Below are 20,300 nucleotides of genomic sequence, written 5' to 3'. Positions count from 1 at the left end.
CTTAGTCTATGTTGTCCTAGAGCTGTTCATCTAGTTGGTTTGATTCTGCAATCAGTTCCCAAGTCCTGTTAGCTCCTGAATATTACCTTTTTGTTTTTTTAATGTTCACTTCATACAAAACTACAGATAAGTGTTTACTTTTGGATTATGATATTAAGATATGTATTTACATGTGACTGTAAGTGAGTTACTGGATGAGGTTTCTGCTTTGAAAAGAGAGGATGAGTAGATAAATTGCATAACACGTAGATATAAATGCTCATGTGCTTCCATTTCATAGTGCAAAACCAGATATTAATTTGAGGAAGTTGTTCAATCTATGGCTAATCCATTAGCCTCAGAGTTGGGAAAGAAGCGTTTACACAAGGATGAAATGGTATTGGCTATAAACTATCTGTGCTTGTTCGATTCTCTTGAGTCATTACTGCATTACAATGTTCATTATAAAACAGTTTTTGATACACTACAAAATTGCAACTCCCAAGTACAAATTTTATCATTGTATTTCTATTTATTCTTCACAATATATGCAGATTTCAATAAGACTAAAAAATCACAAAGGAAAAAAAGAGGGCATGCAGCTTACAATCTCCATTGACTCACAACTTTCATCTATGGGGTATACTTCTGTGTTCTAAATGACAGAATAAATAACAGTTCAGTGGTTCAGCTGAGAGGTTACCATCTCTATTGACTCACAACTTGCATCTATGTGTTATCCTTTGTGTCCTACATGACAGAATGATTAACTTTCAGAGATTATTACTTTGGAACATTTCCCCTCAGACTGATACTACAGGGCAATGTCCACTGATCGCCACCAAGTAGCTGCTTTTTGTGCTTACCTGCACATTATCGAAAAGAAGAATGAGACTCCACGTGAGAAATATACATTATGAATTTAAGATGTCGCTTGTGAGAGCACATCAATTAGGAATTTCTTTAGTTTATGATTGAACTAATGTATGGATGGTCTGATACTTTTTAGCATAAGTAGAAACTTCTATGCAATCTAATAGATAATTGTTTTAGATCAGAACAAGGGCATTAAGTGGCTAATGTGTCCCTATTATTATGAGTTTCTTCTCTTTAGCTTACTTTAATGAAACTTTGTGATCTACATTTTACTAATATCATACTTCTCTTTGTACACTATGGGACTTCTTGCACTGCCTTATGTAAATGAAAAGGAAAGTCGAGGCTCTTTGTATTTACCTTGACTGTATGCAGTTTTGCATGATATGAAGCTGCACCGTCTTGCCTTTCAACTTCCAATAGTTGGAGTGACTGTTTCAAATGCTTTTACAAGAAGTTCCACTTTTCTTTTCCGTTCTGGAGTCAGTTTTGCAACCACCTGTTGAAGTGCATAATCAAGCATCCATTCCTCAGCTTTCTTTTTCTGATCCATGTCTTGATGCCTTAAATGAACCTTTTCTGCTTCAGGGTCCAGCTCCAAAGGCAAATACCGTGGCTTCCGTGGATTAAATCTCCGTACTTTTTCTACTGCCTTGATGAATCTTTTAAGTAGGATCAACTTTTTCACATTGCTCCAGCTCCTTGTTATTTGCTGGTTAGATTTCTTTCCCACCTTCATTTCTGTTTTCTCTTCTTCTTGGGTACTGACACTATCAGATATGAGCCTTTTTTCTTCTGAATCTGTATTTTCAGACTCCACGAAGCTGTCTTTATCCAAAATTTTGCACTTCAAGATGAATGGTTCCCCTCCTTCACCACGTTTCTCTTCTGAGAGCTCTTTATCTTGATTTATGCCACTAGTGATTTGTTGATCATCAGTTGAGTGGTCTTGCATTTCTGGAAGAAGGATTTCATCAATTGCTTCCTCTACAAGCTTAATGGCCTCAATACGTTGGAGTTCTACCTTCTGGTCATCTGGCTTGTCATCCATTTCCATGTCTTGATTTATTTCTGAGAAATTTTGACAAGAATTGGAGAAGCTTGTTACAGGCAATGAGTTGGCATTGCTCGCTTGTTCTTCTTTACCTGCTTCATCAAGATGTGGCTTGGTTTCATCATTTTCTGCAAGAGCTGATGCCATGTGCTTATATACTAAGCCCCACAGCCCCATGTTTTTCTGTTTTTCAAATTGTGTATCATTTACTACCTCAGCGGTGGAACAATGCTTAGATTCTTCAATTGGAGAAAATCCTGGAAGGGACTGAGATTCTGGCATAGCTCCTCCTTTTTCTTCCTGGGTTGCCGTTGATTCAGAACCACTGTTGCAAGGTCCTGAACTTGAAGTAAATTCTCTGGAGACATCTCCATTCTCTTGAACTTCTTCATGACAGGTGCTCACAATGTCCTCTGGCTTCAAGGAGAATTCATCACATGAGCTGGGGACTTTGACCTCCGGTGAACAACTGTTGATGGAACCTCGCTGATCATCAGCAAGAATGAATTTGTTGTCCACCTTATCAAGATTGATGGCAACAATTTGCTTTTCCTTCCAGTCTTCTTCGGTTGCTTGAGAAGCAAGAATGTCATGTTCTGTTTTAATGCAGCAACTCTCCAAATTTGCTCCAAGCTCAGAAAATTTCACTGGAGTTTGCTGTTTGTCTGTAAGAAAATCACCGACTTGGTCAGGATAGTCTTTGAATTCTTTCTCTAGATATGATGTTTTTCTTGGCAAGTTCTCAGCAGACTCTTCATAACTTCTTTCTTGACGTGTTTCTTCTCCACTTTGAATTGAAAAACCATTACAGGATTGAATGGAATTTGCTCGAGTGCAAACTGCTGCATTGGACCTCTGGCTAGTTTCAATTTCTTGAAGTGGAAGTACTTTCTCAAAAGCTTCTACAAGCAGTGCTACTTTTTGTTTTTGAGCTGGAGCTAATTTAGAAATGACCTGTTGAAGTGCATGATCGAGCATCCATTCCTCAGTGTTTTTTCTCTTGTCTGTTGTTTGGTGCCTCAGATTAACTTTTTCTGCGTCTGGATCAGGCTTCAAAGATAGATATCGTGGTCCTCGGGGTTTGAAATTCCTCACCTTCTCCACTGCCTTGACAAATCTCTTGAGGAGGATTATCTTTTTCAAATTGCTCCAGCCCTTGAGCATTTTCTTGTCGGATTTGTTTCCCACCTCAGATGCTGTTTTCTCGTCTTTGGGAGTACTAATAGTATCGATGTTGAGCCATATTGCTTTTGTATCTTGTATCATACTGTCTTTAGCAGGCTCGCTGGAATCTGACATGCTCCGATCCCCACCCTCACCATGACTCTTTCCTAAGAGTTCCTGGTCTGAACTTGTGCTACTAGTAATTGATTGATCATCAGTTGAGTTATCTTCAAAGTCTTGGAGAAGGATATTATCGACTGCATCTTGTACCAGCTTAATGGCATCAATCTGGCTGAGCTCATTCCTTTGTTGGTATGCATCGTGACTTTCCTTAACGGTGTCTTCAGTTGTTTCAGAAAAATCCTCAGAAGAACTAGAGTTGTTCATTCCAATCAAGTTGTTGCCATCTTCCACTTGTTCTTCACTGTCCACTCCGTCTAGATGATGCTGGTTTTCAACTTTTCCATCAATCCCTATTACTGCATGCTTATATAGCAAGCGCCACATTCTGATATATTTCTGATTTTTAAACTGCATCTTGCCTTCTACATCGTTTGAACATCCTTTCTTTTCTTCACCGCCTGTAATTTCTTCCTCCATTGGCTCATGATCAATATCAGAAGAGACCACACTGTTACTTCCTATTGATTCCACAAATCTATCAAGGATTGGTCTTCTATATCCATCAGGTGGTTCAACAATTAAACAATTGCCCTTAAAATTTTCGCCAAATGATTCTGAATCACCATTGTACATGTCATCAGTGAGAATGGAATTAGCCTCTTCATCTTTTCCACCTGAAGCGCCAACTGCATTTGATGTGGCTTCTGGTTCAGCATATATATTGACAGTGAAGTCCCTGCCAGCTTTTTCTTCAATGGGAGAGATAGCTCTGCGGGATTTACGAGCTGCAGGATCTCCATTGTGGACCATTTTTTTTGTTTGAATTCCTTTCTTCATATTTCCAGACCGGCTGCCTTTAAGAAATTGACTGTCCCGTTTCATGCTCTTCTGGGTCTTCAATAAACGCCGCTTAGTAGATATGAAGCGCTTCAATGGAGGTGAATCATCATGGTGATGGCCATGAAGAGAGCAGTAAGTATATCGACAAACCTTCATGATTGAAGTTCTTTCAGATTCATGCCCTCCAGGATAAAGCTCCAAGGAGACAGGGAATTTGGAGTTCTTGAGAGTTGAAGAACAGGTAGCTTTACGCATGCTTGAGTCCGAGAATTGACATGTGTTAGAACATCTCCCCATGGAATTTTTCCTTGATTTGAAAGTACCCATTTTTGTTAACACTTTCATGGATTTCAAACTTGATGTTCTTGTTATAATTCTCACAGATTTGTTACCAGAAAAGATTGGTTTTGGATTTGGAGCTCTTGATTTTTTCCTAATTTGGCCAATGCTACTAAAACTGGATTCAGAAGTATGGGCACTTGCCTGATAGCCAGATTCCATGCTTCTTGTGGATAGACTTGACCCCTCAAAACTTGCCTTCTTAATTGATCTTGACTTCTTCAGTTTCCTCTGCAACTCTGTCCCTCCAGAGCTTTTACTCATCAAAGGCCTCCTGAACCTCAAACTAGACATTCTTGTTAAACTCTTCCCAGGCTTAAAACTTGATCTCCTTATCAACCTTGTCACTGAATTCTGCCCAGAAGAAAAACAATATATGGAATCAAACAATTTGAACACCCTTTAATTGCCAAGAACCTTGTAGCTTAATGACATTTCCTGATTCTTCCAATGAGGAGAACCCGGGTTTGAATCCCCCTCCCCCACTTATTGAAAGAAAAAGGAAAAGAATGCCCTTTACTTGAATCATTGCTTACCAAAACAAGATACAGAAATACAAATGCTTACCTGCGAAGTTTCCTTCTTTGCATCTGCACTGCTTGTGGCCTTCACAAAATTTGGAGATCCATCTGACATTTCAAATGGAGTTGACTGCCCTGAGCTTGATACATTAGCAGAGAAGACAATGGGAAGGTGATTGGATCGGGGTTTAGCCCTCCTTGTGGATGATCTTAAGCTTGGCAATCTTGAAAGCTTGACTGACCTCAATTTCTTCAGCTTCTTCTTTGGCTCTGTTCCTCCCATGTCACTACTTTCTTGATTCTGATAAAAAGATGATTCATTGGTTATTGACAACATCTCAGATTCTGCAGAACTATAATTACCATGAAAATCAGCTCCACTTTCAAGCTGGTTAGGAATCATTTCTTCTGAATTTGTAGTTGGATAGGGAAAGCAATAGAGTTTTCAATATGGTAATGTTATGGAGGCTGATTATTATTTATAATTTTTTTTACTCTATGGTTTAGAATTCATTTTTTTTTTTTTTTTTGGTTGAAGAAAAGCAAGGTGCTAGTCTGGCTGTCTGGTTAATGAAAATTATTGCAAGGAAAGTTTTTGTAATGGCTCAAAAAATCAGAGATTCTAAAGTTTGTGCTTGCCTGTGGTGACTAGTCTTCCTCTTCCTCTTCCTCTTGGAACTTCATCTTAAATTTCAGCTCTGACTTGGCAAGTCAAAAGTTTGAATATGGTTGTGAAAGAGACACGAGATTCCTTGGCTTGTACCATGAATGAGAGTTATTGACTTGGCCTTCCTGATTGACTCTTTTTGTTTTATTTTTAAAGCTTCTTCTTGGCCTTACCTCATTTTGGTGGATATTGGATGGGAGGGACTGAATTTATTGTAGAGAAATCCTTATCCCTTTCCTTGTACAACTATCATGCTTATAGAAAATTCGAACTCCAATAAATAATTAATACTCCCATCTCAGTTTGTTTGTTTTCTATTCTATTTTAGAATATCTCAAAATATTGTCATGTTTCTAAAAATAAAAGTCATCAATTTAATAATGTTACTGTTATACCCTTACTTTATTTTCAAAACTATTTGAAAAGAAAACTAACAAATTTTTTTAAAAAAAATCAATCTAATTAGGGAACCTTTTTAGTTACCTCATTAAGAATAACTCTTTTAAAAATAAAAAAAAACTGATAAATTTATTTAAGGGTAGTTTTTGAAAACTTATACATTTTTATAAGACAACCAAGATAATAAATGATATTTTCTTAAAAAGTTTGACTTTTCAAACAAAATAAACAAATTGGGACAGACAAAATATTAACTCAGAATTTTGAATGAGATACCCATGAGATTATCAGATCATTCTTGTCCACAAATATTGTCGAGAAAGAGATTAAAAAAGTCCTCACTACTCAGCTTTGTTGACCCAAAAAAGACATGTTGGCATGAATATTTTCAATTAAAAAAGGCGGTTTAATATTTTAGAATTTTAGAATTTGAAATAAATGATTGAATTACAATTTGCAAATCTTTTTTCTTATAAAAGATCCATAAATTGTGGATTTTTTTTTTCCCTCATAGATTGTTCACACTTTAACTAATTAAGCAAGCTCTAAACCAAATATAAATACATTAATGTACAATAAACAAAACCCTTTTATAAAATATGTATGACATTTAAAATGAAATGTCCATTAGAGCATTAGGGCTGTAATCTGGATCAAACGACTAAACGGTAGGTGGACTCAAGAGTCAACAGTCAAGACCATACGATCAAGATTAGACAATTCCAGCTCGAACATTTAGACCTATTTCATATATATTTTTTTTATAATCATAAACTTTTTGCCAAAGCAAAACACTTAAAAAAGAGGAGAGAAAAAAAAAATCGTTAATTTTGATGGTTGAGATTTGAGAATAATTGTTCGCACTGACCAATTCATCACAGAAGGGAAGCTCTAAAAAGTAGTCAGAAAACGCGTTGCTAAAATGCTCATCAATGAGTGTGGGACCAAAAACATTTTGCTGGCTGTGGGACCCAAAATAATTCCAAGCGTAATTGCCGGGGATCAAAGGGCCCTGGCTGGATCAATCATCTTTTTTTTTTTTTTTTTCCTTCTTCTTTTAGATTTTCAAATCTGCTTTGAACAAGTGTCTAAAGTGGGACCCAAATCCAGAGCAGTTTCTGATCTCCTTTTATATATATATATGATTGTCATAAAATAGAAAGATTTTTTAATATAAATTTAAAATTTAATAATTATGATAATTATTTATTAATAGATATTTATTTTGATTATGTTTATTTATGAAATATTAAAAATTTAATTTAATTATCATAGTAATTATTAATAAATATTTATTATAATTTATGGAACTATTTATTCTATCATTTAAAGATAATGTGATGTTGTAAGATTCTAAAAAAGAGTTTAAATATAAAATAAAATTTAAATTCAATTAAAAGTATGTGTTAGAATATAAATGCCTAAAATTGCCGCAAATAGAACTTGGATCTTTGGATCTATGGCACGTGGTTTAAGTTCTTTAAATCTACCATCCAAGTCTCTTTGCAAGGGCTCTTTTTATTTATTTATTTTAAATCCTTGTTCACGTAATTATAAAATAGATAACTGAAAGATACTATTCTTATCGTATGTTATTCAAATGTGGAGTTCTCTTGCGCTTTATTTTAGTTATATATCCCTTTTTATGATTAGTTTTGCAAGTTGTTTTCATAATTTCAGTGGAATTTGATTATGTGTAAGTGTTAGCATCATCTATCAAGAATTTTTTTTATGTAAAAAAGATTGTTCTATGCTACAATTTCGGTTCTCTTATGCTATTCGAATATGAAATTATCATGTGCTTTAGTTTTGTGATACTTACCTTTTTGTTATTAGTTTAATAGAGTTTTTGATAATTTTAATGGAATTAGTATTGTGCCTGTGCAATGCACGACTTGATTAAAAAGTTACATGTAAATATATTGAAATTATATCAATAATTAATGGGCCACTTGAAACTTTTTTTTTTTTTTGAGAGGGGGGCACTTGAAACCTTAATTGCGTTTAACCTAAAGTAACTTAATGAATCATATGGAAAAAAAAAAACACATTAACTTTATGAGATGTAATACATACACATATCAAGCCATTTTGCATAATTGTAATGTGTCTGGTGAGTAAATTTATAATCAAAATAATGGAAAAAAGTGTTAAATTTAATAAACTATCTTAGTAGTTAATGAAAGTGGGGAACACTTGTCCCAAATAGAAAATAGTTACTTACAGAACAAAGATTTCTAGGACCCAAAGCAAACGTGGTTGACTAAGCATTGTTTAGGTTGGTCTAATAGACATTTGGACCCTTCTTAGAAGAACCAAAATTGATTTTGAGATTGTCCAATACATATGCATACATTTCCTTTTAAATTGCATGGCTTAATTCTACTCGGCTCACACTTGCTCTGAACACCTCAGTCGTGCTTCTCATCTTCAACGGGCTTCAGCTTTAATGCTATGTACGGTCGTGCTTGGGATTATGCATGGCTGAGTGGCTAAGTTAGCTTAGCCACAGGAACGAAAAATTGATCCAGTGAAACTAGGCTTGAGTTGCTCTTAAAAGGGTCACTAGTATTGTGTTTGAGGAACTAGAACGACCAACCACGGCCCATGATTTGTTAAGGGCTAAGCTCAATCTACTTATGACAATAGTTATTGGGTGCCTTCAGCTACCCTATCCACCAGTTACAAGTAGACCTTGTTCAGCTGAATCTCATGGTTAAGTCCACAAGAATAGTTGTGAGGGTAGTTGCTGTCGTAACTTTAATTTTCATATCAATTGAGGTGTTAGCCTCTAAGCTCATGCGCATGTTCTCATGTTCTACTATTTTTTTAAAGTAAATGTTAATAATTTGTATTTATTATAATTTAAAAATATTTTTTTTTTAAACAAATAAAAATGATAAACTTTAGAGATAAATAATAACTGTAATTTCTTTTTTGACCGTGAAGGGAAAAAAATCTTAAATTTTAGGAGTTCTCTTTTTGAATTCAAAATAAAATTTGTTATTTGACATTTATAATTTTATTTCTAAATGAAATTACCCTTCATTAATGAATCTATTTTTGAACTACAAAAAAGTCTAGTTGAAAAAGAAAAATCCTCTTATATATGGTCTAGATTATACTAGAATCCACCACAATGAAAGTAAGAGTCTTGTGAAAATGTTAACATTTTGTTATGTTCCTAAACTTTCTCATTGTTAGGCTTCTTAAGATAGATGACAAAGTTGACTATTGGTCAACATGTGACACTTCTAGTTACCTTTGTGCAATTGCTTAAGGTACAATTGTTGCATCACTTTAGAATCATATGTGGCATAGTGCACACTAGCACATATATGAAAAAGACAGAACCTCTTCTTTGACTCTTGAATAGGACTGTCCAACAAAACAGTAGACCCGACTCACTCAGCTTAACCAACCGGATCCGAACCGTCCGCCGCCTGACCTGACTACCTGGTAATCAATGGCAGGTCCTTGCCTTCCTAACCTGATTCTGTTGTGTCGAGTGGCGGGTCTTCCCTTCCAAAACTCGATCCACCTAACTCGACCGTGATATATAACCCTTACACTCCTCAGTCATTACTATTTGTTTCTCAGTCCTTTTTTTCTCTCTCAGTCTCTAGGATCTCTCTCACTCTTGATCTCTTAACACTCAATAGCTAAAACCTCCAGCCCATCACTGATTTGCAGATCTCCATCACCCATCGTTGAACTGCAAATCTCCTCCATCACCCATCATTGATAAGTAAATACCTGGCTTAGGTTTGATTTTTAGTCATTTTCTCTCTTCATTTGAGTCACTTGAAAGTGCAAATCTGCTATCATCTCTCTCTATTTCTGTTTTTGTTTTGTATTTGTGGGCTACTGGTGTTTGGTTTTGTAAATGTGTTCATCAATAGAGATTTATTCTTTCAAATTTGTGAAATTTGTACAAAGTTTGGTTCTTGATTTGTGTTTTCTGGACGAAGTCGGAGCTGGCCATTGTCTACTTGAGCCCGATTCAACTCGACCTGCGGTTTTTCACAGTCGGCGGCAGGTCGTCTATCCTGCAACCCGACATGATAAGGTTGGTTCTGAGTCGAGCCCAAACTCAAACCAACCAGACCAATGGACATCCCTCCTACTCTAGAACTTGATTTATTACTTCGTTTAACTATTATATATGACATCCCTCTCACTTTTATGTGATAGGGATATTACATGCAACTGTTAGTCTACTATACATTTTACCCTTTCTTAATTTTAGCTATCTATCCATAAATTAATGGTCCACAATGGTTTTTTTTTTTTTTTTTTTTTTTGAGAGAGTTTCAACTTATGGCGTCCGCTCCTGATGATAGCTCTTTATCATCAGACCAAGACATCAATCAATTTTTGGTGTAGGCAGAGATTGAACCCTAAATCTTTTATACAACTATCAGAGACTTTACTAGTTGAACTAACTAGAACCCACGATCCAAAATGGTTTCTCATTGGATTTTATTTTATAATAATATTATTACTTTTTAAATACTAGTCCCATGAGGTCATAGTCACCTAGATGGCTTTTCCTACACTCAAATGTCTAACATAAATCATTAATTTCTTTTCCATTTATATTTCTAACTCCAACCATAAGATAAGTGATTCATGTGACATGAGTCATGACTATAGATGGTTTCATTTCTACTTTCTAATTTCTATTACTTGTGAGCCATATACTCAAAAGAATAGAATAAGTTTTTAAGAGATGCGAGGATTCTAAACCAAAGTTAAATAGTTTATTTTGATCGAAAAAAAAAGGGTTAAATAGTTTATATGCATTACTATAAGGAATGCATACAGTATATACTATAAATCAGTAATCTATATATTACTAAAAGCTGAAGCGTAGAGTTTAATGTCACTGCGCTCACGTTGTGCCATGTCAGCGGCCATGTCATCCCAATCCTTTTTTTTTTTTTTTAACCTACAATTTTAAAACAATTTTTACAAATTTCAGAATAATAAATCCCAGCCCTATAATAAATCTGCACAATAAATCCCAGCCCACTCTTTATGTATTTACTTCCACCATAAAGCCCAGCCCAAGCCTTTTCAACTTAATGGAAAGATTTGAAACCGTGGAAACCTAAAGGGTTGTGTGTGAGAAGCACAGCGTGAGGACAACTAGAGAGTTCAGTGCTACTCTTCAGCTCTACGGTTTCACAGTAACAGTTTCAAGGACAACCAAAGAGTCTGAAAATCTCCCCACCTCCCTGCTCTATGGTTTCCCAGTAATGGCCGCTTATCTAAGTTCCTTCCTTGCTGTCTTCCTCTCCTCACAATATATAAATACTTACGGAATCTGGCTGATTCGGTTGAGGTATCTCTAAACCCCAGTTCTTTTTGTGCTCCATTATTTTGCTTGATGTTTTTGGTTTCCATTTTTACATTTTATTATGGCCTTTTTTGTGGTGTGGTGTGGATGATTGTTATGGTTGTTGTGGTTTTTAATTGGTGCACTGTCTGACAGAAGCTGTAGAAATACTGCCAGTGGTTTGTCTTTTGATTTATATGGATTGGTAGTAATGGTTTATTGCTTGGTTTTGAACACACAACTCGGTTTCTGAGATTATAAGGAAGAAAAACACACATTCAAAATTGAATCTTCATTATTGGCCCGATAATTTGGGTCGCTGTGGGTCGTCCAAGACCAATCAGTGCAGGCGGGTTGATTCAAGATCACGAGCAAATATGGACAAAACAATTGTCCAAAACCGCTTAAAGTTGAATTATGGAGAATTTGAGATGGAGTAAACCAAGCCCTTCAATTATGAATAAAGAACTTTGATTGTTGAGAGATCAAAGCTTACATTGTCCTTGACTTGCTTAACCAATGGAATTCACTCACTGTTTGCACTCACAAAGACAATAACTTTTTGTCTAATTGCATATACTGTTTAGCCAGTTGGGACTATTTTTGGTTTTTTTTTTTTTTCTTTTTGGTTAGCCATTGTCTTTTACATTGTATTTTCAGACTGACAGAACCTTAAGAAAAATGTCCAACACTGTGTTTATACTTTTGCATTTTCTTTTGCAAGTTGGCACAAAGCCATAGTAGGACTTTTCCTAGGTTCCTCTATTTTTATACTTTCCTTTTTACCATTTATCTCTTCTGTGTCTTATTTTTATGTTTAAGGGAGGTTTTAATTTATGAAATAGGTTATTGGTGGGATTAATACCCAATTAGTTGTGGTGAAATTGTACCTTCTGCCTTAGGCAACTATGCCCATTGACCGATTGGAAATAACTTGGAATGTAAATGTTCAAAGCCCTGTTGTTTTGCAACCTATCTTTGATTGGACTTGGAATAGCTTATCATTTATTGAAAATTTGCAATTGAAAATCCATTTTTATGGTTGGTTGATGCACTTATATCGGCTTCTTTCATTATTTTTCCCACAATAGTCCTACCAAATTGAGGTTTGCTGGACAGCAACTATAGAGCAGAATAGTGAGACTTTATAAGTTGCACTTTTGGTTTGGGAGTATCGAAGGCACCGGGGAAAAGTAAGAACACTGCTAGGGGGCCCGAAAACAACTTTCTGTTGCTCTTTGGGACCGCAATTTAACTTTCCCGTGCATAACACTTGGAAGATTCTTTGGATCTTTTGTGATATTTTTTTCCTAATAAGCACGTCCTAAACTATTGTAGGTGCAATATTTTCCTCAAATTGAGAAGTTTTAATTAACTGCAGACTTTTTTTAAAATTTATGCCTCTTATGTCATGTTACTACTATTTAAGCAGCTAAGGAAAAAGAAATCAACATTGAGATTAGTGTCTAAGACATTTTTCAGCAACCATCTTGATGCCTTAGAACATGGTTAATTAATTATTTCTTGGATGTAGCCTTATATACATCATTAAGTTCAATAATTTAGTTGATTCTCAAAAAAGTTCAGTAATTTAGTCTTTTTGTGAGGTCCATTCTGTGAAATAATTGTTACCAAAGGCCAAGCTTCAAAACATGGTTGTATACATAATACATTTCGAAGTACAAAAAAACAAAATTGGTATTATTTTTTGTCTATTGATCTCATTCAAAAGGAAGGTGTTAACTGCAATTATAGCAGTTAGAAAATCAATTGTAGAACAATAAGTTATTTAATGAATTTTTGACCGATATTCACATGCTTGGAAGTGGAAGGTTGTAACACAAAGTGAAAGAGTAAAAACAAAGGTAGATTAAAAGCAAAAAAGGAGGGAGATTAAAAAGGATGAGGTTGGTCTAAAAAACTATTATAGTTTAAGTTTTTGGGTTGGTCTTACCTTGTGATGTTTTAATTTTTAACGGAATTGCATAAAGATAGGAATCTCCAAATAGTCTTAGAAAAATGGTCTTCAATATACTTGTGTGAACTTACTTACCAAGCAAGAAGACACTATAGATAGATGACATAAAATATTATATTTTTTTTTTTTTAGTGTTTTGAGTGTGTATTTGCATGTGAGTGTTTGTGTTCATTTATCAAAAGGTTAAAAAAGAAAAGAAAAAGGTCTTGGTGTTCATTGACGTGGACACCTGTCACCGTTTTGATTACTATTTTACCCACCAGTTGCTCACAAGTTACCTGTTAATTTACATGTTTTTACAGTGGATTGTTTTTTCAAATATTTCTAACTTTTAATTATAAATAAAATGAAAAGGCTTTGCTAAAATATTCTTTATATTTTTATTTGGTTGTGTAGGTTGTTCATATTTTCTACCAGTTGATTACGGATTATCAATTAAATTTCAAGTTCGACAGCTAGATTGTTTCGTAAAGTATGTCCAACTCTCAATTAATGAAATGGCTATTATAACATTGAGATTATATTATCTTTTGTTGTGCTAAAATAATTTATATATTATCTTTTGGTTTCTACCAAATTATAATGGATTATCTATTAAATTGCAAGTTCACACAAGCTGGAATATTTCTTTAGGTCTCTCTAAAATGAAATGCTTTGCTAAAATAGTCCTTATATTATTGGTAGGGTGTTCATATTATCCACCAGTTATTTGAAATGATCTTTTGCTATAATGACGGTTAAATGATGGTTGGTAGGGCTTAAGTAGTGATACATTGAAAATTATTCAAAATAATTTGAATTTAAAATTATTTAAAATTCAATATCGGAGCCCAGCTGTTAAGAGGGCTTAAGTAGTAATACATTGAAAATTATTCAAAATAATAACACAATCATAAAAAAATCAAAAAATCAAAATCAAAATAAAAAATTTATCACGCGCAACGCGCGGGTCCGCGACTAGTATTAATAATAACAAATGACACTACAAGAAAAAGAGCCTATGGCCGCGGCTAAAAAACGCGGCCATAGGTCAAAAAAACGTGGCCATAGCCCCATTTGGCCTATAGCCGCGGTTTTTTAGGCCGCGTTTTTGAACATAGCCTAAAAGCCGTGACTATAGCCCTCAGATGGTCTGTGGCCGCGCTTTTAACCGTGGCCTAAGCTCTGATCCTTAGGCCACGGTTTAAGCGCCGCCTAAGCTCCAGCCCTTAGGCCGCGCTTTCACCGCGGCTGTAGAACGAGACGTACAGCCGCGGTTAAACCGCGACCTAAGGTCTCAAGCTTAGGCAGCGGGTTAAGCGCGGCCTAAAGGTCGTAGCTTAGGCCGCGTTTTAACCGCGGCTGTAGAACCCCAGGTATGGCCGCGTTTAAAACGCGGCTTAAGATCTAATCTTTAGGCCGCGTTTTAACTGCGGCCTAATATATAGTCTTTAGGCCGCGCTTAAAACGCGGCCTAGAGATTGGTCCTTAGGCCGCATTTGAAGGGCGGCCTAAGGCCCACCCTGACGTGTACAAACTATACTTCAGCCGCGTTTTTAAGCGCGGCTATAGGGTTTTTTTTTTTTTTTTTTTCTTCTCTTTTGTCTAGGCCAGATGACAAATTGCATTAATGCAATTACAAAAACGCAACTATAAGTTTGTCAAACGCTACTAAAAAAACCTGTCACATACACAATTCTAACTTGTTATTCTAGCAAAATTCAAAAAATTTCTCAAACCTGTCACAATTCCAATTATAATTTTGTAGTTCAATACAACAACAAAATAGGCATCAAGTTCAATACAACACATCACTATTTCTAACTTCCTATAGCTATCTTGAATGCTTCAAGGGTGCCTTTGTCTATATGTGGGGCACTGCATAAAACACAACAGTCAATTACAAAAAAGCACAAAGTTGGCAATTACCACTCTAACAATTGATAAATGAGCAATTACCACTCACCCTTGGCAATTACCACTGTGAACTCAACAAAAGCAATACGAGTTGAATGATGATAGTCTCCTGGGAGCCTCGGCATCAGAATTACAATAGATAGTTCTTGAGCACACCAGGAAGCCACAAAACATAAAAGAAATATATAATTAGAACTAGAAATGGCCAGTTTCTAAAACTAAGAATAATTCAAAAAATGAGCAAACTTGTATCCTACTTGGTTCCTGAGAAAATGTCTACAAAAGAAAAAATATTAAATTTCTTACAACTCTATGTGTTACACTAACACAGCACAACACCCTCAAACTTCCACTACCGCATAATTGAGTTTTTCCATAGTTCAGAAACCAAAACGTATGAAAATAAAAAAACACATACTTTTGGTAAAACAATAGTCAAAACGTTATTATCACTACTTATAATCCATTTTCTCAGCAACCAAATAGCCTCTAAAACGACAATAAAAACAAAACTACATACCCCACCATTGTAAGCATATCCAATCCCACCAGCACCAAAGTATCCATGATTGTTAGCAACAGAAGGAGGCACAAATATATTGAAGAACAGGTAGCTTTACGCATGCTTGAGTCCGAGAATTGACATGTGTTAGAACATCTCCCCATGGAATTTTTCTTTGATTTGAAAGAACCTATTTTTGTTAACACTTTCATGGGTTTCAAACTTGATGTTCTTGTTATAATTCTCACAGATTTGTTACCAGAAAAGACTGGTTTTGGATTTGGAGCTCTTGATTTTTTCCTAATTTGACCATTGCTACTAAAACTGGATTCAGAAGTATGGGGACTTGCCTGATAGCCAGATTCCATGCTTCTTGTGGATAGACTTGACCCCTCAAAACTTGCCTTCTTAATTGATCTTGACTTCTTCAGTTTCCTCTGCAACTCTGTCCCTCCAAAGTTAAATAGTTTATTTTGATAAAAAAAAAAAAGGTTAAATAGTTTATATGCATTAATATAAGGAATGCATACAGTATATACTATAAATCAGTAATATTAATAATAACAGATGACACTACAAGAAAAAGAGCCTATGGCCGCGGCTAAAAAACGCGGCCATAGGTCAAAAAAACATGGCCATAGCCCCATTTGGCCTATAGCCGCAGTTTTTTAGGCCGCGCTTTTGAACATAGCCTAAAAGTCGTGACTATAGCCCTCAGATGGTCTGTGGTCGCGCTTTTAACTGCGGCCTAAGCTCTGATCCTTAGGCCGCGGTTTAAGTGCGGCCTAAGCTCCGGCCCTTAGGCCGCGGGTTAAGCGCGGCCTAAGGATCGGAGCTTAGGCTGCATTTTAACCGCGGCTATAGAACCCCAGGTATGGCAGCGTTTAAAACGCGGCCTAAAGATTGGTCCTTAGGCCGCGCTTCAAGCGCGGCCTAAGGCCCACCTTAACGTGTACAAACAATACTTCAGTCGCGTTTTTAAGCGCGGCTATAGGGTTTTTTTTTTTTTTTTTTTTTTCTTTCTCTTTTGTCTGGGCCAGATGACAAATTGCATTAATGCAATTACAAAAACGCAACTATAAGTTTGTCAAACGCTACTAAAAAAACCTGTCACATACACAATTCTAACTTGTTATTCTAGCAAAATTCAAAAATTTTCTCAAACCTGTCACAATTCCAATTATGAATACAATTCCAATTATAATTTTGTAGTTCAATACAACAACAAAATAGGCATCAAGTTCAATACAACACATCACTATTTCTAACTTCCTATAGCTATCTTGAATGCTTCGAGGGTGCCTTTGTCTATATGTGGGGCACTGCATAAAACACAACAGTCAATTACAAAAAAGCACAAAGTTGGCAATTACCACTCTAACAATTGATAAATGAGCAATTACCACTCACCCTTGGCAATTACCATTGTGAACTCAACAAAAGCAATACGAGTTGAATGATGATAGTCTCTTGGGAGCCTTGGCATCAGAATTACAATAAATAGTTCTTGAGCACACCAGGAAGCCACAAAACATAAAAGAAATATATAATTAGAACTAGAAATGGCCAGTTTCTAAAACTAAGAATAATTCAAAAAATGAGCAAACTTGTATCCTACTTGGTTCCTGAGAAAATGTCTACAAAAGAAAAAATATTAAATTTCTTACAACTCTATGTGTTACACTAACACAGCACAACACCCTCAAACTTCCACTACCGCATAATTGAGTTTTTCCATAGTTCAAAAACCAAAACGTATGAAAATAAAAAAACACATACTTTTGGTAAAACAATAGTCAAAACGTTATTATCACTACTTATAATCCATTTTCTCAACAACCAAATAGCCTCTAAAACGACAATAAAAACAAAACTACATACCCCACCATTGTAAGCATATCCAACCCCATCAGCACCAAAGTATCCATGATTTTTAGCAACAGAAGGAGGCACAAATTCCTCAACCAATGTATTTCAACTTGGACAACAATTCCTCCAAATCCCTCATATCACTCATACCCACCAACCCATTAGCCATCACATACCCACCATCAGAACCAACACCAATGATACTACATTAGTAGTATTCTCAAAATTTTGACTAGCATTCTCAGCAACCGCCATGATCATCCCCCACACTTTGTATGAAAATCTGTTCTTCTTATCTTTTTCAAATTTCTCTATAATAATTATGTATATAACTGATTAGAGGACATAACCCAAAAAAAAAAAAAATATATATATATATATATATGTCAAAGACACAAATTTTTTATCAAAAACCATCAGAATATATAGCTCATGAAATAATACATACCTGGCTTCTCTACAGCATTTCCATTGTAATAAGACCAAACCCACCTCAGGATCGTTTAGCTCAACTTTTCTCCTTTTCTTTTTCTTCTTTATATATATTATATATACATATAAATCTTTGTTTTACTGAGGATGTTTCTACAGAGAGAGATGAAATGGGTTAAGTTAGCATGATTGCCATAAAACTACCTCAACAATGTTAACATCATATAAAATTTGAAAATTGAGTAGATGGGCTCTGTAGAGCCAGTTTAGCAATTGGGTACCAAAAAATACATTATAAGCTCATGGGAATTGATTTTGTCATATTCAATTAGTTGGTACATAGGGAGGCAAAACATTTCCTTGTAGACATACCTGTCAATACATATGTGGAAGAGTCATCTAATGAAGACATTGTGATTGTTTCGCTACCCTAAATATATTAAACACATCGTATTAGTAGTACATAATAATGAGGAGCAATTAACACACAATTTCATGCAATTTAATTACAACATTGAAAGTACCTGAGATTGTGAAAGAGTATTTAGAAATGACTGCAATTGGGCTAAGATGTTTCTCTGAGCGTCGGCTATTGCTTCAGTGACTTCCTCCTTATGCCACGCATGTAATTCGGCGATTTCTTCCTTATGCTTTGCATGCATGTCGGCTATTTGCTCCTGATGCCTCTGCTCTGCCTGGGCAAGTTCGTCCCTCAACGAATTTTCCAAGTCAGTCATCCGCTAGGCTATTTCACTGGACGATGGTGGAGTCGATATATAACAAGGAATGTTGGACCCACTTCTTCCTGATGGGGTTGGTCCAAAACCGACCCCTCGTACACGTCCACAACGTTCTTTCCCCCATCACTTGTGCAAACGCATCAGTTTTTGACCATAAAATTCCTTGGTGACGGTCTCCTTGTAGTGAGCCCCCATTGTTTAAAATTGCAGTCATTTTGTTCTGTTTTCATACAAGAAGCAAAATAACATATTACTCGCTACAAACAATTCACGCACAAAATATGAAAGAAATAGGGTACGATAAGGCTTACAATCTTATCTTCCACGTCAGTACTAATAGGAGTCTCATCTTTCTTTGAGTATACTTTCTTGAAAACAACTGCACGCTCTATTGCTTGCCCACTTTTTTTTGCCTACATCATACTCAACAGTCTCATTACAATAACGAAAATTTATGTTCGTGATATGAAGTGGCAATTGACAACCAAAACATAGCAAATGAAATTTGGGACATAACATGCAATATAATGTATAACAAATTTAAAGTCGTAGATTATTACGTTCAAAAAGACATGTGAGTTGTTTTCTTTATGTGAATGCTTAGTATCAACTGGTTTTTGGTCCCAAAGTTCTATATATTGGCTACCTACTACCCCAACCCAATTTCCTTCACACAACTTACAAACATTTCCTCTCTCTCACTTGTCTTTGCTATCACAACGTCAAAACTATGAATAAAAGAATGAAGAAAAATGAAATGTTCCTATCAATTAATGCATTTCTTACCATATTGTCTGAAACTTGGGCAAAACTTATAGGCCTTGACCTTGCTATGTCCTTCTGCAACGAACGACTTTTCTTGTTCTTATTAACTAATGTCTACAAACATATTCCCACCAACAAATTAAAACGAAGAAATTAGTTACATAAATTGTACTTGGTAAATTCAAATACCCCATCATATGTATATTATAAATAACATATAATAGAGTAAGAAAATAGTTGAACCTCCGTATCTGGATAAAACCAATAGTCAACTAAATCTGCATACTGCTGCTTTTCAGCCCATCCTGGTATTTTTGCAAGGACTTCTGCTTTGGACGCATCTTTTGGGTAGCATTTCTTTTTCAACTTGGTACGTCGGTTCCTCCTCAGTTCCCCTAGTAGGTGCATTGCCCACGGCATTTGATTAGCTGGGTGGAGAATTTCTGGGTTTATGATCCACTTTTTCTGAAATGCAAAAAATGAGTTAGCATAGTGCAATGGTCCACCCTACTGAACATGCCATTTAGCACACATTCGGTTGTACATAACAATTAAAAGTAGCGTAATATAGCTATAGATTGAACAAGTCTGAACTTGTAAGCAAAATGAATTGGATGGTTAACTTTCATTTAATTAAACAAAAACCTAAAGACTTTTCCTACTTCCTATTTCCTAATGATATCCACTAGAAGGTGCTCTGTGACATAAATCTCATTGGTATGAATTCTTTGTTCTTATATAAAGTTGAGTCTTATACTTCATAAATGATTTATGCTAAGTCAAAGAAGCCATCTTCTATTGCATGTGTCACCATC

General features: G+C 35.5%; 1 protein-coding gene and 2 long non-coding RNA genes across 3 annotated transcripts; all 3 read right to left on the bottom strand.

Annotated features, from left to right (window-relative positions):
- Window positions 1-373: 373 nt before the first annotated feature.
- On the bottom strand, window positions 374-5,728 carry LOC112032317 (calmodulin binding protein PICBP). Its single transcript, XM_024065087.2, has 3 exons — window positions 4,943-5,728; window positions 1,216-4,729; window positions 374-845 (listed from the first exon to the last, which is right to left on the bottom strand). The coding sequence occupies exons 1-2, from the start codon at window positions 5,297-5,299 to the stop codon at window positions 1,265-1,267; spliced, it is 3,822 nt and encodes a 1,273-aa protein (XP_023920855.2). The 5' UTR covers window positions 5,300-5,728; the 3' UTR covers window positions 374-845; window positions 1,216-1,264.
- Window positions 5,729-15,010: 9,282 nt separating this feature from the next.
- Window positions 15,011-18,398, bottom strand: LOC136071552 (uncharacterized). Its single transcript, XR_010632850.1, has 4 exons — window positions 18,353-18,398; window positions 17,997-18,133; window positions 15,227-15,322; window positions 15,011-15,138 (listed from the first exon to the last, which is right to left on the bottom strand). It is a non-coding gene; the product is annotated as an uncharacterized LOC136071552 (long non-coding RNA).
- On the bottom strand, window positions 16,783-17,444 carry LOC136071553 (uncharacterized). Its single transcript, XR_010632851.1, has 2 exons — window positions 17,090-17,444; window positions 16,783-17,001 (listed from the first exon to the last, which is right to left on the bottom strand). It is a non-coding gene; the product is annotated as an uncharacterized LOC136071553 (long non-coding RNA).
- Window positions 18,399-20,300: the final 1,902 nt, after the last annotated feature.

Source organism: Quercus suber, unplaced genomic scaffold (genome assembly GCF_002906115.3).
Source record: "Quercus suber isolate HL8 unplaced genomic scaffold, Cork oak 2.0 scaffold_325, whole genome shotgun sequence".
In the NCBI taxonomy this organism is placed as follows: Eukaryota; Viridiplantae; Streptophyta; class Magnoliopsida; order Fagales; family Fagaceae; genus Quercus; species Quercus suber.
This window is presented reverse-complemented; position numbering and strand designations above follow the sequence as displayed.